The 23,111-nt window shown below is 43.4% G+C and overlaps 1 protein-coding gene across 1 annotated transcript in view; it reads right to left on the bottom strand.

Moving 5' to 3' along the window:
• Positions 1 to 23,111, bottom strand: part of larp1 (La ribonucleoprotein 1, translational regulator) — a 46,616-nt gene that overhangs the window by 1,310 nt on the left and 22,195 nt on the right. The window contains exons 10-18 of the mRNA XM_056243083.1: positions 21,648 to 21,805; positions 19,758 to 20,126; positions 14,079 to 14,202; positions 12,219 to 12,424; positions 10,932 to 11,038; positions 10,539 to 10,696; positions 9,716 to 9,860; positions 4,872 to 4,981; positions 4,667 to 4,794 (exon numbers count right to left, since the gene is read on the bottom strand). Of these exons, the coding sequence (XP_056099058.1) occupies positions 4,667 to 4,794; positions 4,872 to 4,981; positions 9,716 to 9,860; positions 10,539 to 10,696; positions 10,932 to 11,038; positions 12,219 to 12,424; positions 14,079 to 14,202; positions 19,758 to 20,126; positions 21,648 to 21,805 (1,505 nt within the window). The remainder of the gene's footprint in view (positions 1 to 4,666; positions 4,795 to 4,871; positions 4,982 to 9,715; positions 9,861 to 10,538; positions 10,697 to 10,931; positions 11,039 to 12,218; positions 12,425 to 14,078; positions 14,203 to 19,757; positions 20,127 to 21,647; positions 21,806 to 23,111) is intronic.

The following is a 23,111-nucleotide window of genomic DNA, read 5'->3' as shown; positions in this document are numbered from 1 at the left end:
CTGGTGTCTCTATTGTCCTGTGCATTCATTTAACACACACAATGTAATATCAAATTTAGCATTACAAATCAACAGTACATTTTTTGTTAACCTTTTAAAGGGTTAGTTCACCCAAAAATGTAAATTCTGTCAGTAATGACTCTCCCTCATGTTGTTCAACCCCGTAAGACCTTCGTTCATCTTCGCAACACGAATTAAGATATTTTTGATGAAATCTGAGAGCTGGATCACTCCTCCATACTAGTCCATAGGCTTCTAAGGGATTGAAACTGACCGGCCCAAAAGTTATGAAAGACATCGTTAAAATAGTCCGAGTGACTACAGTGGCTCAACCTTAAGTTATCAAGCGACGAGAATACTTTTTGTGCGCAAAAAACAAACAAAAATAACGACTTTATTTCAACTATTCTTGTCCATCTCTGTGGGCCTCGAGTCAGTTAACGTAGTGTGATTCCGTAGAGCTAGTGTTGTTTTTGGCGGCCTGTTTTAATTTTAGTTTTAGTCTAGTCTTTGTGTCAAGCTGTCATTTTAGTTTTTATTAGTTTTAGTCACATTCATACTCTTTTTAGTCTAGTCTAGTTTTAGTCGACGAAAGACATAGTCTAGTTTTAGTCAATGAAAATTGTATTTTAGTCTCTTTTTAGTATTCTATTTAACCCAGTCAATATAGTATAAGTACCTATAGTACAGGTCCTTCTCAAAAAATTAGCATATTGTGATAAAGTTCATTATTTTCCATAATGTAATGATAAAAATTAAACTTTCATATATTTTAGATTCATTGCACACCAACTGAAATATTTCAGGTCTTTTATTGTTTTAATACTGATGATTTTGGCATACAGCTCATGAAAACCCAAAATTCCTGTCTCAAAAAATTAGCATATCATGAAAAGGGTCTCTAAACGAGCTATTAACCTAATCATCTAAATCAACTAATTAACTCTAAACACCTGCAAAAGATTCCTGAGGCTTTTAAAAACTCCCAGCCTGTTTCATTACTCAAAACCGCAATCATGGGTAAGACTGCCGACCTGACTGCTGTCCAGAAGGCCATCATTGACACCCTCAAGCAAGAGGGTAAGACAGAAAGAAATTTCTGAACAAATAGGCTGTTCCCAGAGTGCTGTATCAAGGCACCTCAGTGGGAAGTCTGTGGGAAGGAAAAAGTGTGGCAAAAAACGCTGCACAACGAGAAGAGGTGACCGGACCCTGAGGAAGATTGTGGAGAAGGACCGATTCCAGACCTTGGGGGACCTGCGGAAGCAGTGGACTGAGTCTGGAGTAGAAACATCCAGAGCCACCGTGCACAGGCGTGTGCAGGAAATGGGCTACAGGTGCCGCATTCCCCAGGTCAAGCCACTTTTGAACCAGAAACAGCGGCAGAAGCGCCTGACCTGGGCTACAGAGTAGCAGCACTGGACTGTTGCTCAGTTTTGCATGTCATTTGGAAATCAAGGTGTCAGAGTCTGGAGGAAGACTGGGGAGAAGGAAATGCCAAAATGCCTGAAGTCCAGTGTCAAGTACCCACAGTCAGTGATGGTCTGGGGTGCCATGTCAGCTGCTGGTGTTGGTGCACTGTGTTTTATCAAGGGCAGGGTCAATGCAGCTAGCTATCAGGAGATTTTGGAGCACTTCATGCTTCCATCTGCTGAAAAGCTTTATGGAGATGAAGATTTCATTTTTCAGCACGACCTGGCACCTGCTCACAGTGCCAAAACCACTGGTAAATGGTTTACTGACCATGGTATTACTGTGCTCAATTGGCCTGCCAACTCTCCTGACCTGAACCCCATAGAGAATCTGTGGGATATTGTGAAGAGAAAGTAGAGACGCAAGACCCAACACTCTGGATGAGCTTAAGGCCGCTATCGAAGCATCCTGGGCCTCCATAACACCTCAGCAGTGCCACAGGCTGATTGCCTCCATGCCACGCCGCATTGAAGCAGTCATTTCTGCAAAAGGATTCCCGACCAAGTATTAACTATTGAGTGCATAACTGAACATAATTATTTGAAGGTTGACTTTTTTTATTTTTATTAAAAACACTTCTTTTATTGGTCGGATGAAATATGCTAATTTTTTGAGACAGGAATTTTGGGTTTTCATGAGCTGTATGCCAAAATCATCAGTATTAAAACAATAAAAGACCTGAAATATTTCAGTTGGTGTGCAATGAATCTAAAATATATGAAAGTTTAATTTTTATCATTACATTATGGAAAATAATGAACTTTATCACAATATGCTAATTTTTTGAGAAGGACCTGTATAGACGAAACCAAAATTTTCTTTTAGCCAAACCCATTTCAAACAATCTTATCTTCTGTTATCTTATTATATTATTGTTACCTTATAGACTCAAGAATACATCCATTCCAGACACGGAAAATGCTTTGATTTGAATTTACAACATATTTATTTTACCAACCAAACATGTTAGAAGTAGCCTACACACATGATGAAATGAAAGTTTTTCCTAATGTCATTTCTTCTTTTTCTCCCAAAGACGAATCCCTTTCTCTGTGTCAGACTTAACTTTGTTTGTTGTCGTTTATGCTAATGCCTGTTTCACACATCTCCTGCATACACACCGCATACACACGGAGTATGTGTGAAACAGCCGTAACTCGCGACGCAGCTGATCTTCTAAATAATGCCGCGAGTGGGGCTTGAGGATGTGAAGTCTGCGCAGTGCGATCTGATGCCGCCCCTGAAGTGACACAGGAGACAGAAATGCTGCATAATAATAATGCAAGTAAACGAGACGAAATAACGTTAAATAACATTTCGTCTCGTCTCGTTTTGGTCAACGAAAATGGAGACATTTTAGCATACTTTTTATTTTGTAAACCACATTTAGTCTCGTTTTTATTCGTCAACGATATTGCATTATACATTTAGTTATAGTCATCGTCACATGACCAGCATTTACGTTGCGTCTCGTCTCGTTTTCGTCACGTGATAAAGGTTCGTTGACGACGATATTTAGTCATAATTTTCGTTGACGAAAGCAACACTACGTAGAGCTACGTCACACGTAGGCTCACTATTGGCCGACGCTGGTCATGTGCGTGATGCGTGTGACGTACAACAACAGAAGCTTACGCTATTACACTAGTGAACTCACTCGAGGCCCAAGGAGATGGACAAGAATAGTTGAATAAAGTCGTTATTTTTGTTTGTTTTTGCGCACAGAAAGTATTCTCGTCGCTTGATAAACTTAAGGTTGAGCCACTGTAGTCACTTGGACTATTTTAACGATGTCTTTAATAACTTTGAGGCTGGCAAGTTTCAATCCCTTAGAAGCCTATGGAGGAGTGATCCAGCTGTCAGATTTCATCAAAAATATCTTAATTCGTGTTGCGAAGATGAACGAAAGTCTTACGGGGTTGAACAACATGAGGGAGAGTAATTACTGACAGAATTTTCATTTTTGGGTGAACTATCCCTTTAACATAGTATCGCAGTAATATCGTGAGTTCAGTGTCGTGATATGTATCGAATCATGAGATGAGGGGATTGTGTAAACGCTCATGTGGTCGAGTGTGTTCAGACCGCCTTCTCTCCGCTACTGACCCAATGCGTGAACATTAGAGAAGAGCTCTAGCCAGACGGGTTTACACTATCGGCTGGAGACGCAAGTTTGGTTTGTAGATGGAAATGTAACCAAGCGGATGTTCTCTCACTGTTCCTGATTTCCAACACTCACAGCGTTCGGCTGGTCTAACGGCTGGTCTAACGGCTGGTCTAACGGCTGGTCTAACGGATGGTCTAACGGATGGTCTAACGGATGGTCTAACGGATGGTCTAACGGATGGTCTAACGGATGGTCTAACGGATGGTCTAACGGATGGTCTAACGGATGGTCTAACGGATGGTCTAAGTATGTTTTTCTTTTGCATCCATATGTGAATTGCGTGAGCTTATTTCGACCATTAGATCGAAAGATCTGAACAAGGCCACACATTTATAGGGGCTGTTTACACCTGGCCACTTCAAGCGTTATCTGTGATCGGATAGCTATATCCGATCGTGAAAAGACCAGGTGTAAATGCCCTCCGAAACGCATTCGAGACGGGTTTGAATCCGCTCGCTCACACCACATCAGGAGGAGCTCTGGGCCGCTTGACAGACGAAACTGGACAAGTGTAAATGCATCTGGTTGAGATCTTACCAGGGATGTTGCCGCTCTCTCTTATTACGGTGTGATTTTGATTTTATCTGATGATCAACAGAATGCAGCTGTTGCTTTTGGTGACGTGCACTCCATTAAATCTGCATATAGCGCGGGAATTGAAGATCGGATTTATATCCGCTTTGCGAAAACACATTTATGTGACCAGGTGTAAATGGAATCGTCTTGATAAATCAGATAGCAATCCGATCTGAGAAAACACATGTGTAAAGAGCCCCATAGACCCTCCCCTGAAGAAATCAGGACAGAAGTGGTTTAAAGTGGACAAAAGAGACGGTTTAAAACACCAGCTGTAAACAGGACACATGTGACGTCAACCAAGGAGGGAAAAAGTTTGACAAAGTGACTTCTAACATGATAAAAATACCCCAAAAAACTTTTTCATTTAAAAAAAATGCAATCAATGTGCATTATGAAATGAACCATGTTGTTTCCATGCTTCAAAATGTCTTGAAATGCAAGACTTACGTCCACTCTGAAGTCTTCGAGACGCTTGAACTTGCTCAAATGCACCTGCAGCTTGGGGTCGATCTCCATGTTCTTTGTTTTCGAGTATTTAAGAAAAGCCCAAAACTTCTCGAGTCCATACAGCTGGCCTGTCAGGGCGTATGAAGAGGGAATAAACAAGAGCTCCACACACAAACAAATGCATCTGTTGTTTGCAAAGACCGACCTGCTTCATAGTCTTTAGTGGTCTCCTCTTGGAAATCTTTAAATATGTCCGGCCTGAACTTCCTCTCGAGTCCATAGCTATAAAACCTGAAGAGACACTCCAGGCCGTACCTGAGGAACCAACACAGCGCTGTCAACTCAGAACATCACTGACCACTTTAAACTAAAGGTCACATGGGAAATGCAGTCAAACGCCATCCTGACGTCACAGAAATCTGAAAAAGTTAAATTATCAGCTTTTAATAACAAAAACAAAAATCAATTTTTCATATCGTATGCTCCATGTAAACAGGAGGGCTTATCAATAGAAGGATTCTACATTTGGATTAATCGCATACTTGAGAAATAAAGCATCATTTATCTGGTTTGACGTTCATTTTGTCGTCATTTGCGATATCCAGCACAGTAAACTAGCAGATTGAAGGGTGATTCCCAGAAAACTAATTTCTTCGAGCTTTTTTAAAAAAGAAAAAAGAGGTAAATTTGTGTCTTTCCAAAAAAGGACACTGAGATTCCCCCCCCAAAAAAAAGTAAAGTTGCGATACCGACCAGGGGTGTGTGTCCCGTACAGCGCTGTAACTCGTGCTTCACTATCACAGTACGACACCGCTGAAGAATCCACTAGCTCGTCTCCACTGTTTCCCCAAACCATATTCTCGCAAATTGGTCGTTCAACCGCGCTGGTTAATGATGTCACGCAGGTGTTGGAGTAATAACTACTGTTAATGAATCTGTTAGAGATCGAGTTAATGCGAGATGTTTCGCTATAAATTCAAAATCTGAGGAATATCTCTCATATTTCTCAGTTATTTCGCTTTATTTCCAGATTCAATCATAGACTCGTTCTCACACACTAGAGCTCGTTCACACACACTAGAGCTCGTTCTCACACACTAGAGCTCGTTCTCACACACTAGAGCTCGTTCACACACACTAGAGCTCGTTCTCACACACTAGAGCTCGTTCACACACACTAGAGCTCGTTCACACACACACTAGAGCTCGTTCACACACACTAGAGCTCGTTCACACACACTAGAGCTCGTTCACACACACTAGAGCTCGTTCACACACACTAGAGCTCGTTCTCACACACTAGAGCTCGTTCACACACACTAGAGCTCGTTCTCACACACTAGAGCTCGTTCACACACACTAGAGCTCGTTCACACACACACTAGAGCTCGTTCACACACACTAGAGCTCGTTCACACACACTAGAGCTCGTTCACACACACTAGAGCTCGTTCACACACACTAGAGCTCGTTCTCACACACTAGAGCTCGTTCACACACACTAGAGCTCGTTCTCACACACTAGAGCTCGTTCTCACACACTAGAGCTCGTTCACACACACACTAGAGCTCGTTCTCACACACTAGAGCTCGTTCACACACACACTAGAGCTCGTTCACACACACACTAGAGCTCGTTCACACACACTAGAGCTCGTTCACACACACTAGAGCTCGTTCACACACACTAGAGCTCGTTCACACACACTAGAGCTCGTTCACACACACTAGAGCTCGTTCACACACACTAGAGCTCGTTCACACACACTAGAGCTCGTTCACACACACTAGAGCTCGTTCACACACACTAGAGCTCGTTCACACACACTAGAGCTCGTTCTCACACACTAGAGCTCGTTCTCACACACTAGAGCTCGTTCACACACACTAGAGCTCGTTCACACACACTAGAGCTCGTTCACACACACTAGAGCTCGTTCACACACACTAGAGCTCGTTCACACACACTAGAGCTCGTTCACACACACTAGAGCTCGTTCACACACACTAGAGCTCGTTCTCACACACTAGAGCTCGTTCTCACACACTAGAGCTCGTTCACACACACTAGAGCTCGTTCACACACACTAGAGCTCGTTCACACACACTAGAGCTCGTTCTCACACACTAGAGCTCGTTCACACACACTAGAGCTCGTTCTCACACACTAGAGCTCGTTCACACACACTAGAGCTCGTTCACACACACTAGAGCTCGTTCACACACACTAGAGCTCGTTCACACACACTAGAGCTCGTTCACACACACTAGAGCTCGTTCACACACACTAGAGCTCGTTCACACACACTAGAGCTCGTTCTCACACACTAGAGCTCGTTCTCACACACTAGAGCTCGTTCACACACACACTAGAGCTCGTTCTCACACACTAGAGCTCGTTCACACACACTAGAGCTCGTTCACACACACTAGAGCTCGTTCACACACACACTAGAGCTCGTTCACACACACTAGAGCTCGTTCACACACACTAGAGCTCGTTCACACACACTAGAGCTCGTTCTCACACACTAGAGCTCGTTCACACACACTAGAGCTCGTTCACACACACTAGAGCTCGTTCACACACACTAGAGCTCGTTCACACACACTAGAGCTCGTTCACACACACTAGAGCTCGTTCTCACACACTAGAGCTCGTTCTCACACACTAGAGCTCGTTCACACACACACTAGAGCTCGTTCTCACACACTAGAGCTCGTTCACACACACTAGAGCTCGTTCTCACACACTAGAGCTCGTTCACACACACACTAGAGCTCGTTCACACACACTAGAGCTCGTTCACACACACTAGAGCTCGTTCACACACACTAGAGCTCGTTCTCACACACTAGAGCTCGTTCACACACACTAGAGCTCGTTCACACACACTAGAGCTCGTTCACACACACTAGAGCTCGTTCACACACACTAGAGCTCGTTCACACACACTAGAGCTCGTTCACACACACTAGAGCTCGTTCACACACACTAGAGCTCGTTCACACACACCAGAGCTCGTTCACACACACTAGAGCTCGTTCACACACACTAGAGCTCGTTCTCACACACTAGAGCTCGTTCACACACACTAGAGCTCGTTCACACACACTAGAGCTCGTTCTCACACACTAGAGCTCGTTCACACACACACTAGAGCTCGTTCACACACACTAGAGCTCGTTCACACACACTAGAGCTCGTTCACACACACTAGAGCTCGTTCTCACACACTAGAGCTCGTTCACACATGCGCACTCTTCACATACACTTTAAATCTCTTGACAAAGTCAAAGACGTAAATGACACTTGTATGTGTTCTAGATTAAAGACACCGGTTGCACTGAATGTCAGATTGCTTATTTCGCTCAAAATCAGGATTTATTGAGTCCACATGTCATGAACACTAGAAACTCTGCTTCTAACCACAGCTCGAGATCTGTCGCTCACACACACAACTCTGAGATGCTGTCGCTCACACACACAACTCTGAGATGCTGTCGCTCACACACACAACTCTGAGATGCTGTCGCTCACACACACAACTCTGAGATGCTGTCGCTCACACACACAACTCTGAGATGCTGTCGCTCACACACACACAACTCTGAGATGCTGTCGCTCACACACACAACTCTGAGATGCTGTCGCTCACACACACAACTCTGAGATGCTGTCGCTCACACACACAACTCTGAGATGCTGTCGCTCACACACACAACTCTGAGATGCTGTCGCTCACACACACACAACTCTGAGATGCTGTCGCTCACACACACAACTCTGAGATGCTGTTTGCGAATGTTCGTTGGAACGATGGTTTCGGGAAACACAGACTCGTTGAACTGATGATAACGACAGAACTAGCGACCATAGTTGGCTAGCGATGCTTTGGGGAAACACACCCCAGGTCCACATGGCCTTGATCCGACTGCATTCACTACAGTACACGGATCCATTCAGAATCACTAAACGCAGCAACATGACGAATCCAAACATTATCCTGAATGTGTGTGGAAATAACGTGAAGATACTGAAATGTGTCTGTTTATAAATACAATGTGCGATCAGTGTGTCGAGAGCACACACACTGTTGTGCACATTAATATAACGGACTCACTCGTGCTACTATACGACTCCTGTACGTCACCGCAATCTTCTTTACCTGTGATTGCAATCCACATCCCTCAGACTTTACTAGCGAGACGCTGTGTGCTTTATCCAGCCGAGAAACAGTGTGCGCATCATCGGATCGGTTCCGCTCAGTCTGTATTTCTCAGCGCGATGCGTAAGGGCTCGCGCTCTTCAGAGACAATCACAGAATATCACAGAGCTCGTGTTTTAAAGCTAAACAGACACTGGTATGAAGAATCAATTATTATATGAATGACATGAATAATTCACTGAAATCTATTTTCTCTGCCATCTCTGATGTAATCAGCCTGGTTCTCTTTATATTAGCGCTATCATGGATTGATTGTTTTAATTGATTCACTTACTATATAATTACACATTAAACTGAAAACTTTGCTGGAGTTTAGAGGCTTAAAATGATCTGATAGCAAACAGAAGCGAAATCGGGTTAAAGAGTTCTTGCACATCAAGTCAGAAATTTTCAAATGCGTTTGTGTTCGTCATCCTAAAAATAGCTAGGAAATATTGGGTCCATCCAATCCTGAGACTGCGTCGAGAGGAAGGAGTTCGTTGTGGGATTATCCTGATGATTCAAACAATAATTTCAGACTTCAGTAGATTGTCTAACTGCGCTGTGTGAATTACGTTAATGATGCAATTTTGCATGCTTCAGTTATAATTGCATAAATCGCATGCCTTAACGTTGACCAGCCTAGAACAGAGATGTTGATTTAGCTGAGAATTGAAATGCCACATGATCTTTGAGTTTGCCTAAAAAAAACAGGTAATTCTGCCTGTAATTCTCTCCAAATACCAACATTTAATCACTGATGACACTGGAATGACGCTACACCCCGCTCTCGAGCAGACACTCCTGTTCAGATAAGAAGCTTCAAGCATGATTTCCATACCTGTATCCTTCCTTCCCATCCTCCACCACCAGCTGTCTGAATTCCTCGTACATCTTCCTGTTGAAGTGATCCCGCAAGAAGAAGGACCAGAAGCGGAACAGCGTGTTCATCTCCTGAGACTGGCCGATGCCCAGACGCTTGCGCTCTGCAGGACGAGGACGACAGATCACATTAGAAACACTGCAATTAATCCAACTTATAATCGCGATTACGGATGCCATGATTATGTAATCGTTCAAAGCCGCGACTACACAAAAAGTCCACTTACATTATTCTGCGCGCTCAAGATGTGTGTTTAGAGCAAATCACGATTACTTCAGAGAACCAGCGAAATAGGAACTACCAGTGACGTGAAATAGTCTCAGAAAAACTGACTTTGCTGTTATTTTGTATATTTTTAAATGACTGAAGTTGCTCATACCAAAATAAGAGGAACAGTACTAGTGTGTGTCAACAATTTTTGTGTAAACAAATTTATTATAACAGGCCTATATAAATACAGTAGTCAACATTTGAAGTGGATCAAAACCTTTCATCAAAGTTACACAAGAATATTGAACAATACCCGTTCTCGTCTCAGGACAACTTTGAAGAACTCTTGATCCGCTTCAAATGTCGAGTACTGTATATATGCCTAAAGTGGGTCAGGGCTTGATGACCAGGGGAACTGTGGGACCCATGGCCAAACGAGTTGAGAACCACTGGTATAAAGCTATTCAAAACATCATCCAAAGTAAATTGTAATTGCGAGTATTAATTAAGATTATTACAATGTGAAGGGAATAGCGGACACTAATGAAGTGTGATGACCTGCGTGACCCACCGTTGAGGCAGCGCCGCCGGTACTTGTGGTAGACGTGCTGTGTGAAGCCGTTCTCCTTCAGGAGCTCGTGCGACGGGTGCTGGAACTTGGGGAGAGACTGAGGCGTGCAGCCGTAGTTCCCCATCGCTGCGGTGCCTTCCGACGGGCTCGCGGTCGAGCTGCAGAGAAGAGACAGCTTTACACACAGCGCTTTACAACACAGGAAGATGATGCAACAGAGTTTGTTTCCAGATGAGAATAGCGTCACAGTCCAGCTTAAGTAAGTTCAGTGATGGTTCAATTCTGTCTGGCCAACGAACCAACAGTGTGTGATTATGATTCAGGCAGCATTACAGGTCAGAGGTCAGATGGGATCAGAACATTCAACAGGAGATCTCTGAAACACACACTCACCTGACGGAGGCGGTGCGCGAGCGGTGCTCTCGCGAGTCCATCACCCAGCCCACATGACACTCCATGGGCGGGTTGGAGCTGTGTCGCGTCTTCCTCTTGCGAGGGGTCTGGAAGAGGACAGAAGCGGGAGTGAGACTCAGGCATTCAGCGGTACAATCTCCTGATCATCTACTCTCCCGCACGTCTCAAAGATGTTCATGTCTTTCTTTCTGCAGTGGAAAAGAAATGAAGGTTTTTGAGGAACACACTCCAGGGTTTCTCCATATAGTGACTTCAATGGGGTCCAACGGGTCAAAGGTCCAGATGTGAGTTTCAGTGCAGCTTCAAAGTCTCGACACGATCCAGCCGAGGAATAAGAGTCTGATCTAGACAAACCAGCCGACATTTATAACACAATACACACTTATATACTTTTATCCACTAATGCTGGTCTTGCTCGAGCTGTGATGCGACACACATTACGTAATCAGGGTGAAAGGTCACGCGTGTTCCGTTTATAAATGTAGAGAAGAACAAAAAACTCTTCAAAATCACCCCACATCGTCGTTTTAACTTTTATTCATTTATTTTGTTGTAAATAGTGTTTGACTTAAGCCCCTTAAACCCCTCGATATGATCGAATCAGATAAAAAAAATGCACAAGCGTGGTTTCTCCAGAGAGAGATCGCAGCTCATAAGCAAACTATACACGCTGCTGAGACATTACATGTCACATCGATGTCACGTGTCTTTACGGGATTTTTACAGGTTGTGTGTGAACGCGCTCTCTGATTCCGGAAAATCACTGGCAGTGTGAATGAACCAAAATCAAACGAACCCGGGTCACTTTATCCGTGTATTTCCCGGAATCTCTGTGTGAAAGGGGCTCTAGTCTTTGCACGTTGGCTTTGTACACACTGGGTCGGTTCTTCCGCCTACGTCGTAAATTACGCAATCACGTAATGTGTGTCGCATCACAGCTAGAGCAAGACCAGCATTAGTGGATAAAAGTATATAAATGTGTATTGTGTTATAAATGTTTGTCTAGATCAGACTCTTATTCCTCGGCTGGATCGTGTCGAGACTTTGAAGCTGCACTGAAACTCACATCTGGACCTTCGACCCGTTGGACCCCATTGAAGTCACTATATGGAGAAACCCTGGAGTGTGTTCCTCAAAAACCTTCATTTCTTTTCCACCGAAGAAAGAAAGACATGAACATCTTGGATGACGTGCGGGAGAGTAGATGATCAGGAAGTGGTAATTCTGAAGTGCACTCCTCTAAGCAGGACCGGAGCTCATACGCACCTTGGCATCGAGCGGCCGGCCGTCCTTCACCACGGGGTAGAAGCGTGGCGTCTGCGTGGGGTCCTTCAGGCGGGGGGTGCGGGGGGTCCGGGGCGTTCGGGCACTGCGGTAGTTGGGCGAGTCAGGCACTGTCGTCGGGAGAGAGCGAGCGATGGCCGACGGTTCTGGGGCGCCGAACAGCTTGTTGGCCAAGGCCTCCGTGGGGACTACAGGAGACGACACTCGAGGTTAAAAGAGACAGTCAAGTCATACAAGATGCTTCTGTATTGTATTGAGAATGAGTTGAACATGCAAAAAAAGAGAAAAAAGTGAAAAACATCACAAGAACAAAAATATGCTTTTCTGATGCATCCCAATTCTCTCGTCTACAGTCAGAACTGGTCCACAGAGGAGTTATTCCCTGTGTATGAGCGAGGGCATTGTGTGCTAGAGACTGTCGTATTCTGCTTGCAAAACCATCAAACTAATAAATGAACTTGCGTAAGGTTTCAGGGTCGAAGCGACTGTGTTGAGATCTGTGAGATTTCCCTTATAAAAGCTACGAGTTTGTTCATGCTGTAGAGACTCAGCCGAAGCCATCGAGCGTTCTCTAACTCAGACCAGCGACTGAAGAGAGCAGGAGGACGATGACAGGATAAGACATGATAAATAAATAAAGACGATTCATGTGGTCTGTTGGCCATTACAAACTCTTCTGAGCCGGTTGAAGAGATGCGAGTCCAGATCCGTTACGGTTTTCACTGGTGAAGACCTGTGAGATGTTATATCAGGAGGCTAATGCTGCAAACACGTCTAGGCTAACTGTTAAAATAAATGTTATTAATATACATATGTACTAAGGACGCACGATATATCTGACACCATATCGGTATCGCCCAATATATAATATAATAAATAAAATAATGGATTATTTCCTCCAGCTGTGCACTGTTGTGATGGCTTTAAATTGCTTGAAATCACTTCAAAAAAAAGAAAATACAGTTCAGTGCAACATGTGCAGCGCCAGGCTGTCGTATCGGCTACATGATCATCATCATTATAATTGTGCGTTTGGGACATGGCTTGTAACTGTGAGACTTTTGTTTTTGTAACCAGGCTCTCAAAAATTATATAAAAATGAGTGCTGGGCAACAATTAATCGTGATTAATCGCATCCAAAATAAAAGTTTGTGTTTAAATAATATATGTGCGTTTATAATTATTTTGTGTGTGTGTGTCTGTGTGTATATATATATATATATATATATATATATATATATACACACACACACACACACACACACACACACAAAAACACACACAAAATAATTATAAACACATATTTAAACAAACTTTTATATATATAAATACACACATATGCATGTATATATTTAAGGAATATTTGCATGTATATACATTTATACACAATTTGTTATATATAAATATAAATATTTTATATATAAATAGCACATTTTTCTGAAATATATAAATGCATGTGTATTTATATACAAAATATTTAGACACACATATATTGTGTAAACACAATCTTTTATTTTCGATGTGATTAATCGTTGCCCAGCAAATTTAGATTTATCGGCCAATATTTCGGTTACTTCCAAATATAAATAATTATCGTTATCATAATAGGCCAAAATGTTCATATTATAGCATCTCTAGTATGCACATATTGTTCGATGCGGATGTTAAGTTTATAATGTTGTGAGTCAATTTACAACCGCTTAGACTGCCCATAAATTAAACGTTACTTGAATGTTTTTACAATACATGTAAGAGACGTAACTGTTAGCAACGTTGGGATGTAAATGAATGAACACTTATTGTAACCCGTGCCACACCACGAGGGGGGGGGGGTGAACTCACTCTGCTGGGGTCGGGGCGGGCCCGGGGGAACCTCCTGGTTGGGGTCGATGGGCGGCTCAGGGGTCAGGCACTCGAACTCCTCTCTGCTGATCAGGTGCACCTTCTTGAAGTTCTCCACTTCTTGCTGTTGCGGAAACATACAAGAGTTACAACAACAACACAAAAACCAGAACACACACAGTCATCCTCACTCCATATAATCCAGCGGGACAACGAAACAAGCTAAACATTAATGCGACTTCCTGACATCATGATGATACACAACATCTCGCTCGTACCTGTGCGCCGAAGAGAGCCATGAACCCCCGGGCTGCTAGTCAAACAGCAGTAAACTGAGCAGGCTAACGCTATCTGTCTTTTCTAGCGGCTCTGCTGGCCTTACAGGACTCGCACGTGAGCGGCACAAAGAGCACAGCACAAAAGACCACAACAAACACTCTGGTGGAGGACCATTCTGTCCGGCCAGGTCCAGAAACACTGCGCTACAGCACACACTCTCACACACACGAGAAGAAAAGCAGCACACGAGAATGGACACACACCCAGAATCTGACAGAATTAAACTCATCTCATGACAGCCGGCACAATGAACACACACACCAGCTCAGATCAGCTGTCCCCGCTCATAACACAGCAGTGCACACGTCACATGACCCTTCACTACTGATCAACTTTAAAGCCCCCCTGTGGTGGACATCCAGCTTTAATGTGTATGTGTCTATGTGGTGTTTTTAATACGCTTTAAGACACACCATGTGTAAGTTCATAAGTCGACAGCATTGCTGAGTATTTTCTGCTTAAAGCAGCACTTGGCAACTTTTTCAAATTAAAAAATCCATTTAGAAATCATTTGGATGTTTAAATAACCAGTTCTGGTGAGAATGGTGACTTTCCCCGCTCCCCCCAGCGTTCCCAGGCGGAAAACCAGCCTTGCAACATAGGGACTACCGCCCCGGTAAGTTGGAAATAGGAAGTCTCGTGAGAAGCGAGAACGAGCGAGAAAGAGCGAGAAACACAAACTGCTTTACGGCAATTCGAAACACACACGCCCCCCTCAAACTCAATACTAGCTAAAAGAACACGCGATGATGGATAATGCTTCACAAGTTCCAGTGAAAAGAAAAAGGAGACGGTACTCGGCGGAGGAGGTGAGGGAGAGGAAGAAAGCTGTTGAGCGAGCGAGGGACAGCACAAGAATAAATATTGGTTGTTAGAGCTGGGTTTCGATTCAAATTCTCAAGATCTTGAATCGATTATCATTATTCGATCCGATCCGATCTGATCCGATTTTCGAGATTTAGATAAGTGTTTTTGTTTTTTCCAGCTGTTACCTGAATTACAGGACTGTAGTTATGCAACATATTGATACTATTAGGCTATTATAGACATTTAACTGCTTGTTTTGAACTTCATGCATGTGTATTGAATGTTAAACAAGTTCATAATGATAACAAACAAGACTGTTTATCGTGGTGATGTGTAGCCTACAGAGGCTTCGCACAGACAGTGAATGAGAGAGATCGGCAGAGCGCGTGCGATTACCTGCGTCTGTCTTTGAAGTCATATGTATTGGTGAAAAAGGTTGCCGTGTCAAAGGAATGCGAAATATTTGTCATGTCATCCTTTTAACGTTCACGTCACGGGTATTTACCATAAATGCGCGTCAGCAGCAGCGCTGGTCAGCATTCCACAGCGCGAGGAAGCCGCGGGAAATAACATCAGCGAGTCACGCATTGAATCAATGCCATATTAGTCTCTAATAAGTGAAGCATCAGTTTCAGCGTTACCCATGCGACGCATTGCTGCTCAGCTGAGCCTTGAAAAGTGGAACTCAAAGTTAAAAATAATTAACACCTTGTTTCATTACATCTCTTTTAATGAATCAGCTTTTTTGAACGTGTTCGTTGAATGAACGGTTTAATGACTCACTCAAAGCCCGTTGTTGTAACAGTGTGCGCGCTGAGTGAAAGCCTTTCAATGCGCATACAGGGATCTCCAGTCGCGGCAAGTTAAAGTTCACGGGGAAAATGTAAGCCTATTATTAAATCGATCCTCTGAGTTACGGATCGATCTTTAGAAATTAATATGAAAATCGATTCAGAATTGGTGAATCGATTTTTTCAACACAGCCCTAATGGTTGTGCGTTTACTTAATGGTGAGAGCTAAAGGACATCGAATCTTGCAAAACAGATGCTGATCTAGCGTTTCTGTGTCAATAAAATTGTTTAGACTTTGGTCGACGTTATGATCTATAATTGTTCTATAAGTAAGGAATAATTGACGACAGGCCGTTGAATTATTAGAAAAATAATGCACACCCGAGGTGGTAATGCGGTCACGACGCGAAGCGGAGCCGTTACACCTCAGTGTGCATTATTTTTCTAATAATTATCAAATTAAATAGAAGTATCAAATTACATTCATAACTGGCCTTATAATCAGTGTGTCCCGGCTTTATGCAGTTATTAATGCCGTTTTTAGAGAGAGAGAGAGAGAGAGAGAGAGAGAGAGAGAGAGAGAGAGAGAGAGAGAGAGAGAGAGAGAGAGAGAGAGAGAGAGAGAGAGAGAGAGAGAGAGAGAGAGAGAGAGAGAGAGAGAGAGAGAGAGAGATGTTGCAATAATGAGACAGAAAAGCATGTGCGTCAATATTATTATTTATTTATTAATTAAATTTGTTTTAATTAATTCGTTCATTCTTGTTTTCTATAATTGACAGTAGATAACCCAATAAATGAAACACACAAAGCCCTTTTAACAAGTAGGCCTATCAATAATTATTTATTTGTTATATTATCTGGAATAATTACGAAAACCCAGCAGGACTATCAATTTATTTATATAGCCTATTCAATTTAATTTTCTATTTAGCCTATAGATAGGACTACATACTTTATTTATTAAAATTTATTTATTAAAAAACTGTATGTGTCCATTGATTGTGAAGTTAGACATAGAAAATTGCAGATCAAGTGCATGGGGCTGCATGTTTTTTCTTGTTATGAATTGTATCCTATTTTCCGTTATTGCGCGCAGTGATATGGAACTGTAATGCGGTCAAACCACTGATCTATATAATGACTGGATAGCTCATGCCGTTCTAAACTGCCACCAGGCAGTGAAGCCACCGGAAGTGTTCGAGCGGCCATCTTACGATTCCCTACCAGCAGAGGCTCCAGCGGCCATTATACAGAGATCGGTAGCTCCGACCCGCTGTGCATCAACAAGTGTAAAACGAAGATCACAAAAGGATCTTGAAAAACTGCTCACAGGTTGTACTTTAAGCCCATATATAGTAATTTATATGCACAATTGTCGCTATTTCAGTGTTGTTTAAAAAAAAAAATTATAGCCTACTATGCATTCTTTCACAGACGTATTCAAGTTTAAACCCAATAAACGTATATTTATTTAATGTGTTACTTCTTATAAATTTAATTAAATGCATTTATTTAATATTTTCATGTCAATCCGTGTTCAGTTTGACCACGAACCATGCGCTGTCACTTTAATTCAGCGCCTGCAGGACACACGATCTCTGCACGCACCGCACAGGACGGGCATCCGCGTGCAGTGAAAGCTCCACCTGTTGACATGGGTATGGTAAAAAATATGCACTGCAAACGGAGTAGGCCTATGTGTAAACCCCTTATTTACACTGCACACATCTGCGGCGCATTATGGCTCCGACAATGTTTTATTCCTACCTTCACGCGGTGTCAACTCACACCGCGAGCATTTTTCAAGTGATTTGCCGATGTGTGGGCGCGATCAGCTCCGGTAGCCGTGTCGCAGCTGTAAACGCGCCGCAGACGTGTGCAGTGTAAATAAGGGGTAAATAAGAGGTGAAACAGGTGTACATTAACCCATACAATTTGTATTATGCATTTCCTGGACATGTTCTTGCTAACTAATCAAATACTTGAGCAGACTACTCATCTATCTGTAAAACAATCAGAAAGAGCTAAATTTTAAGTTCACAATTCACATATACTTAATTTTTAGTAAGCAGGAATAATTTCCGACTTTAAACAAATACCCATTTAAATGCTTAGGATGTTTGCGTTGTAAGACTGTTCAGGGAGACTTTAGATTTAAAGACGGTGTCTCGTTATGCAATGTTTTCTCAGTCAAATCATACAATTTCCTATTGAATCAATAGAACGCGTGAGCTCACTAGGGAATCACAATATGGCGGCGCGGTGGCTTCACTGTTTATGACGTCATGAGCTATCCAGTCATTCTATATAGATCAGTGGGTCAAACCTGCCTGGAACTACTTTAGCCGTGCGTTTCCCTGAAAATAATTGCACACCTTAGAACGTTCTCAACCAATCAGAATCAAGCATTCAACAGCCCTGTAGTATAATAACATGTAAAACATTGATTGTAACCAATAATGTATCCTGTCTACATTAGAAAAGACTGCAATGTGAGCTTTGTCTGTACAATTATAAGATAAACTTTATCACAGTTCCTTTTGGGGGTAGATTAATCTATAACTAAGATGAATAAGCGGTAATGTTCGCTAGATTCATCTGCCCACTCCATTACGGATTATGGTTGATAACAGAATACAAAATGTACATGTCAATGTTAAATGATACTCTGTTTGATGTATTACCCACCACGGTAGACATAGCTCCACACGATAAAGTTGGAGTGTCTGGGACTCATTTGTTCAACACACCGGATCCGACAATAACAAAAGCACATGAGCGCGTCTACGGTAAAGGGGAGTAGGGCGCCGCAAGTGAATTTACGTTAGTGTTGTGAAATATTCGCACCACAGCTGTAGGGGGAGCTCGTTGAGAAAACATGCGACAAGAAAAGTGAAAATCAGCGAATAAGTGGCTAGAGTTACCGAACGGCCCTTTAAAACTGCGGTGAACCAAAGACCGTCTCAAAAACACGGTTTGAAATCGCTGGTGTTTCTGACGTCACAAAGACCTTGTAACCAATCAGATCAACGTGTGATCGTCAACCAGTGGATCTCTGAGCTGAGTGAGTGAGTGGAGGCGGGGCTCATTTGCATATTCATAGAACCGCGCATAGTAAATGAGTCAGGGGTGTCGAGTTACATTCAAGATATTTTAAGGAAAAAACTTTTAAATATGTTATTTTAGTGATCAAAGATGAGTTAAGTGATAATTTATTGACTAAGATATTTCAATGTTTTGAATGAAAACACTGAAGGAATTTCAAAAACCATTTCACTCTTCGTCAAGCCACCTAAAAACACTATAAAGCCTCCATGAAATCAAAACTGACAATTCTATTTATGTGTTGTTTAAATCGTCTTGAATCAGAATAACTTCTTGCAGCTTCTCTTCTCTGATGACGAGGGCGGGGCTATAACCCGTCACTCACATGAGATCAGCCAATAGCAAACCACAACCATCCAATCATTGCCCCACAGACACAATCAAGCCCCGCCCACATGTGTTCTTGCTCCAGAAGTGTTTCACTCGGATATACGACACAATAGAGGAGAAAAGACCAGCGAAACTCCCCTTTTATGACGAGTTTAAGTGCACTACAGTAGGAAGTCATCCTGCTTTCTCTCTATTACTGATTTTGATGATTTGGAAATGCTCAAACATGCCAACACACAAAATTAAACCAAAGTGAAATGAAGTGAAACGTTTTGAAAGGAAGAGTGACGGGGATAAGCGTCTCACCTTGATCATGGCGTACTCCGGTTCGTACGTGTCGTCCCAGAGGTCCTGCTCGTAGTAGTACAGGCCGTCGTTGATGACCTTCACGAGCTCGCTGCTCAGCTTGGACCTCGAGGTGTGGTTCCCCGTGCGGTCTCCTCCTGGGTGCTTGCGCAGGTACGGCGGCGTCTGAGTCACGATCAGGATCTTGTTGACGTCTCGATCATCGATTTCACAGTCCGAATCCTCGTCCGACCAGTCGGTGAAAGTGTTGCGCCGGCCGTCGATCTGCTCCATCTCCTCGTCGAACATGAAGTCCAGCTCCTCGGGCTCGTCCGGCTCCTCGCCTGACGCCGGGCCGGTCTGAGCGGGCGAACGCACCGCATCTGCTTTCTGCAAAACAGCCCAACATCGCCACAGGGTTATGATGCTGCAGGCACCGACACAGAGCAGGCGAGGGTGTGTGTGACGCCACTGTCGGCCGGAGGGACTGCGGTCACACACACCGAGCGCGAATGCCACGGAAAACACAAAACTCATCTAAAACAGGAGAGAGTTTTGAGATTGACTGAACAACTAGATTTGACAAGAAATCTGAGGTATATTTTTACAGACTGACGAAAGCTACAGAACAGAGAAGCAATTGCTGTGATTCACAGACACAACTGGATCCAGGCATTTCTGTGTCAATATGCTGAATTTAGGGGTAAAATCATACCTTATATATTGTATTGAAAACTCAATTAAATATTTACCATCGTATATTCTGCATAATTGGATGTTTTTTAATAAAAACTGGCAAAAAAATACACAAGTTTTAGGCCTGGACATGTATTGCCCCGTCGTGGAAATCAGGCTCATATAAATGTGAGGAAACACGATTCCTGCTGCATGTCAATATCCATGATCACTGGATCTCTAGTAAGTTGTAAGGAACACTATATCGAGTCCAAGCTTTAGTTTAAACTGAGAAAACGATTATCAGTTTCCCCTGTGAAATCCAGTCCGCTCTTCTGCCGCTCAGTCCGGCTGAGGGAGTGTGTCCCCGCGGGAAACTGACGCCAATTCATTCCCTCTATTAAACTCAACTACATCTGTATTATGTCATGGTTTTGCATCAACTCAACATACGGAACAGTTGTTGCTGAAAATAAATCAAATTTCTCATTTCTCCTTTTGATTGTGGTGGGACAAATGACCCAGACGTGTTTAGGACGGCCAAAAATAATCAAACTTTCAGCTCAAAATACCCCACAGATCATTTGTCAAATCTGTTCAGAAGAGGGCGGAGGCTGTACACGAGCTTCAGATACTCCGGCAATAACACAGGCCAATCTCACTCATCCAATCTCTCATAAATAATCTTCCAATCAAAAAGAAATCGCGAAGTAGTGCACTTCAGAGGAAAAATCTCCTGATAATCTACTCTCCCACACGTCATCCAAGATGTTCATGTCTTTCTTTCTGCAGTGGAAAAGAAATGAAGGTTTTTGAGGAACACACTCCAGGGTTTCTCCATATAGTGACTTCAATGGGGCCCAACGGGTCGAAAGGAGAAGAAACATGTGTCGCATCACAGCTAGAGCAAGGCCAGCATTAGTGGTTATAAGTATATAAGTGTGTATTTTGTTATAAATGTCGGCTGGTTTGTCTAGATCAGACTCTTATTCCTCGGCTGGATCGTGTCGAGACTTTGAAGCTGCACTGAAACTCACATCTGGACCTTCGACCCGTTGGACCCCATTGAAGTCACTATATGGAGAAACCCTGGAGTGTGTTCCTCAAAAACCTTCATTTCTTCTCGACTGAAGAAAGAAAGACATGAACATCTTGGATGACGTGGAGGAGGAGAGTAAATGATCAGGAAATGTTCATTCTGAAGTGCACTCCTCCTGTAAAACCTGCTCCTCCTACCTTGGGTCGGGCGGGTGAAGGCCTCGGCCTCTTCTTGACCTCGATCCATGACTCCGAGTCCAGATCCGGCAGGCTGGCGGACAGGCCCTTGGGCATCAGCTTCAGGTTGCTCACGTCATCAGTCTTGTGGTGCTGCGGTGTGGAGGATCTCGGGGAGCCTGTCGGGGTCAAGCGCTCAGTCAGGGGTGTGTGTCCCGTACAGCGCTGTAACTCGTGCTTCACTATCACAGTACCGCTGAAGAATCCACTAGCTCGTCTCCACTGTTTCCCCAAACCATATTGTCACAAATTGGTCGTTCAACCGCGCTGGTTAATGATGTCACGCAGGTGTTGGAGTCATAACTACTGTTAATGAATCTGTTAGAGATCGAGTTAATGCGAGATGTTTCGCTATAAATTCAAAATCTGAGGAATATCTCTCATATTTCTCAGTTATTTCGCTTTATTTCCAGATTCAATCATAGACTCGTTCTCACACACTAGAGCTCGTTCACACACACTAGAGCTCGTTCACACACACTAGAGCTCGTTCACACACACTAGAGCTCGTTCTCACACACTAGAGCTCGTTCACACACACTAGAGCTCGTTCACACACACTAGAGCTCGTTCACACACACTAGAGCTCGTTCACACACACTAGAGCTCGTTCACACACACTAGAGCTCGTTCACACACACTAGAGCTCGTTCACACACACTAGAGCTCGTTCTCACACACTAGAGCTCGTTCACACACACTAGAGCTCGTTCACACACACTAGAGCTCGTTCACACACACTAGAGCTCGTTCACACACACTAGAGCTCGCTCACACACACTAGAGCTCGCTCACACACACTAGAGCTCGCTCACACACACTAGAGCTCGCTCACACACACTAGAGCTCGTTCACACACACTAGAGCTCGTTCTCACACACTAGAGCTCGTTCACACACACTAGAGCTCGCTCACACACACTAGAGCTCGCTCACACACACTAGAGCTCGCTCACACACACTAGAGCTCGTTCTCACACACTAGAGCTCGTTCACACACACTAGAGCTCGTTCACACACACTAGAGCTCGTTCTCACACACTAGAGCTCGTTCTCACACACTAGAGCTCGTTCACACACACTAGAGCTCGTTCACACACACTAGAGCTCGTTCACACACACTAGAGCTCGTTCTCACACACTAGAGCTCGTTCTCACACACTAGAGCTCGTTCTCACACACTAGAGCTCGTTCTCACACACTAGAGCTCGTTCACACACACTAGAGCTCGTTCTCACACACTAGAGCTCGTTCTCACACACTAGAGCTCGTTCACACACACTAGAGCTCGTTCTCACACACTAGAGCTCGTTCTCACACACTAGAGCTCGTTCTCACACACTAGAGCTCGTTCACACATGCGCACTCTTCACACACTACACTTTAAATCTGTTAAACTCAAAGACGTAAATGACATTTGTATGTG

Source organism: Rhinichthys klamathensis, unplaced genomic scaffold (genome assembly GCF_029890125.1).
Source record: "Rhinichthys klamathensis goyatoka isolate OS25496 unplaced genomic scaffold, OSU_Roscu_1.1 h1tg000776l_1, whole genome shotgun sequence".
Classification (NCBI taxonomy): Eukaryota; Metazoa; Chordata; class Actinopteri; order Cypriniformes; family Leuciscidae; genus Rhinichthys; species Rhinichthys klamathensis.
Note: the sequence above shows the minus strand (reverse complement) of the source record. Positions and strands in the feature narration are given on the sequence as shown.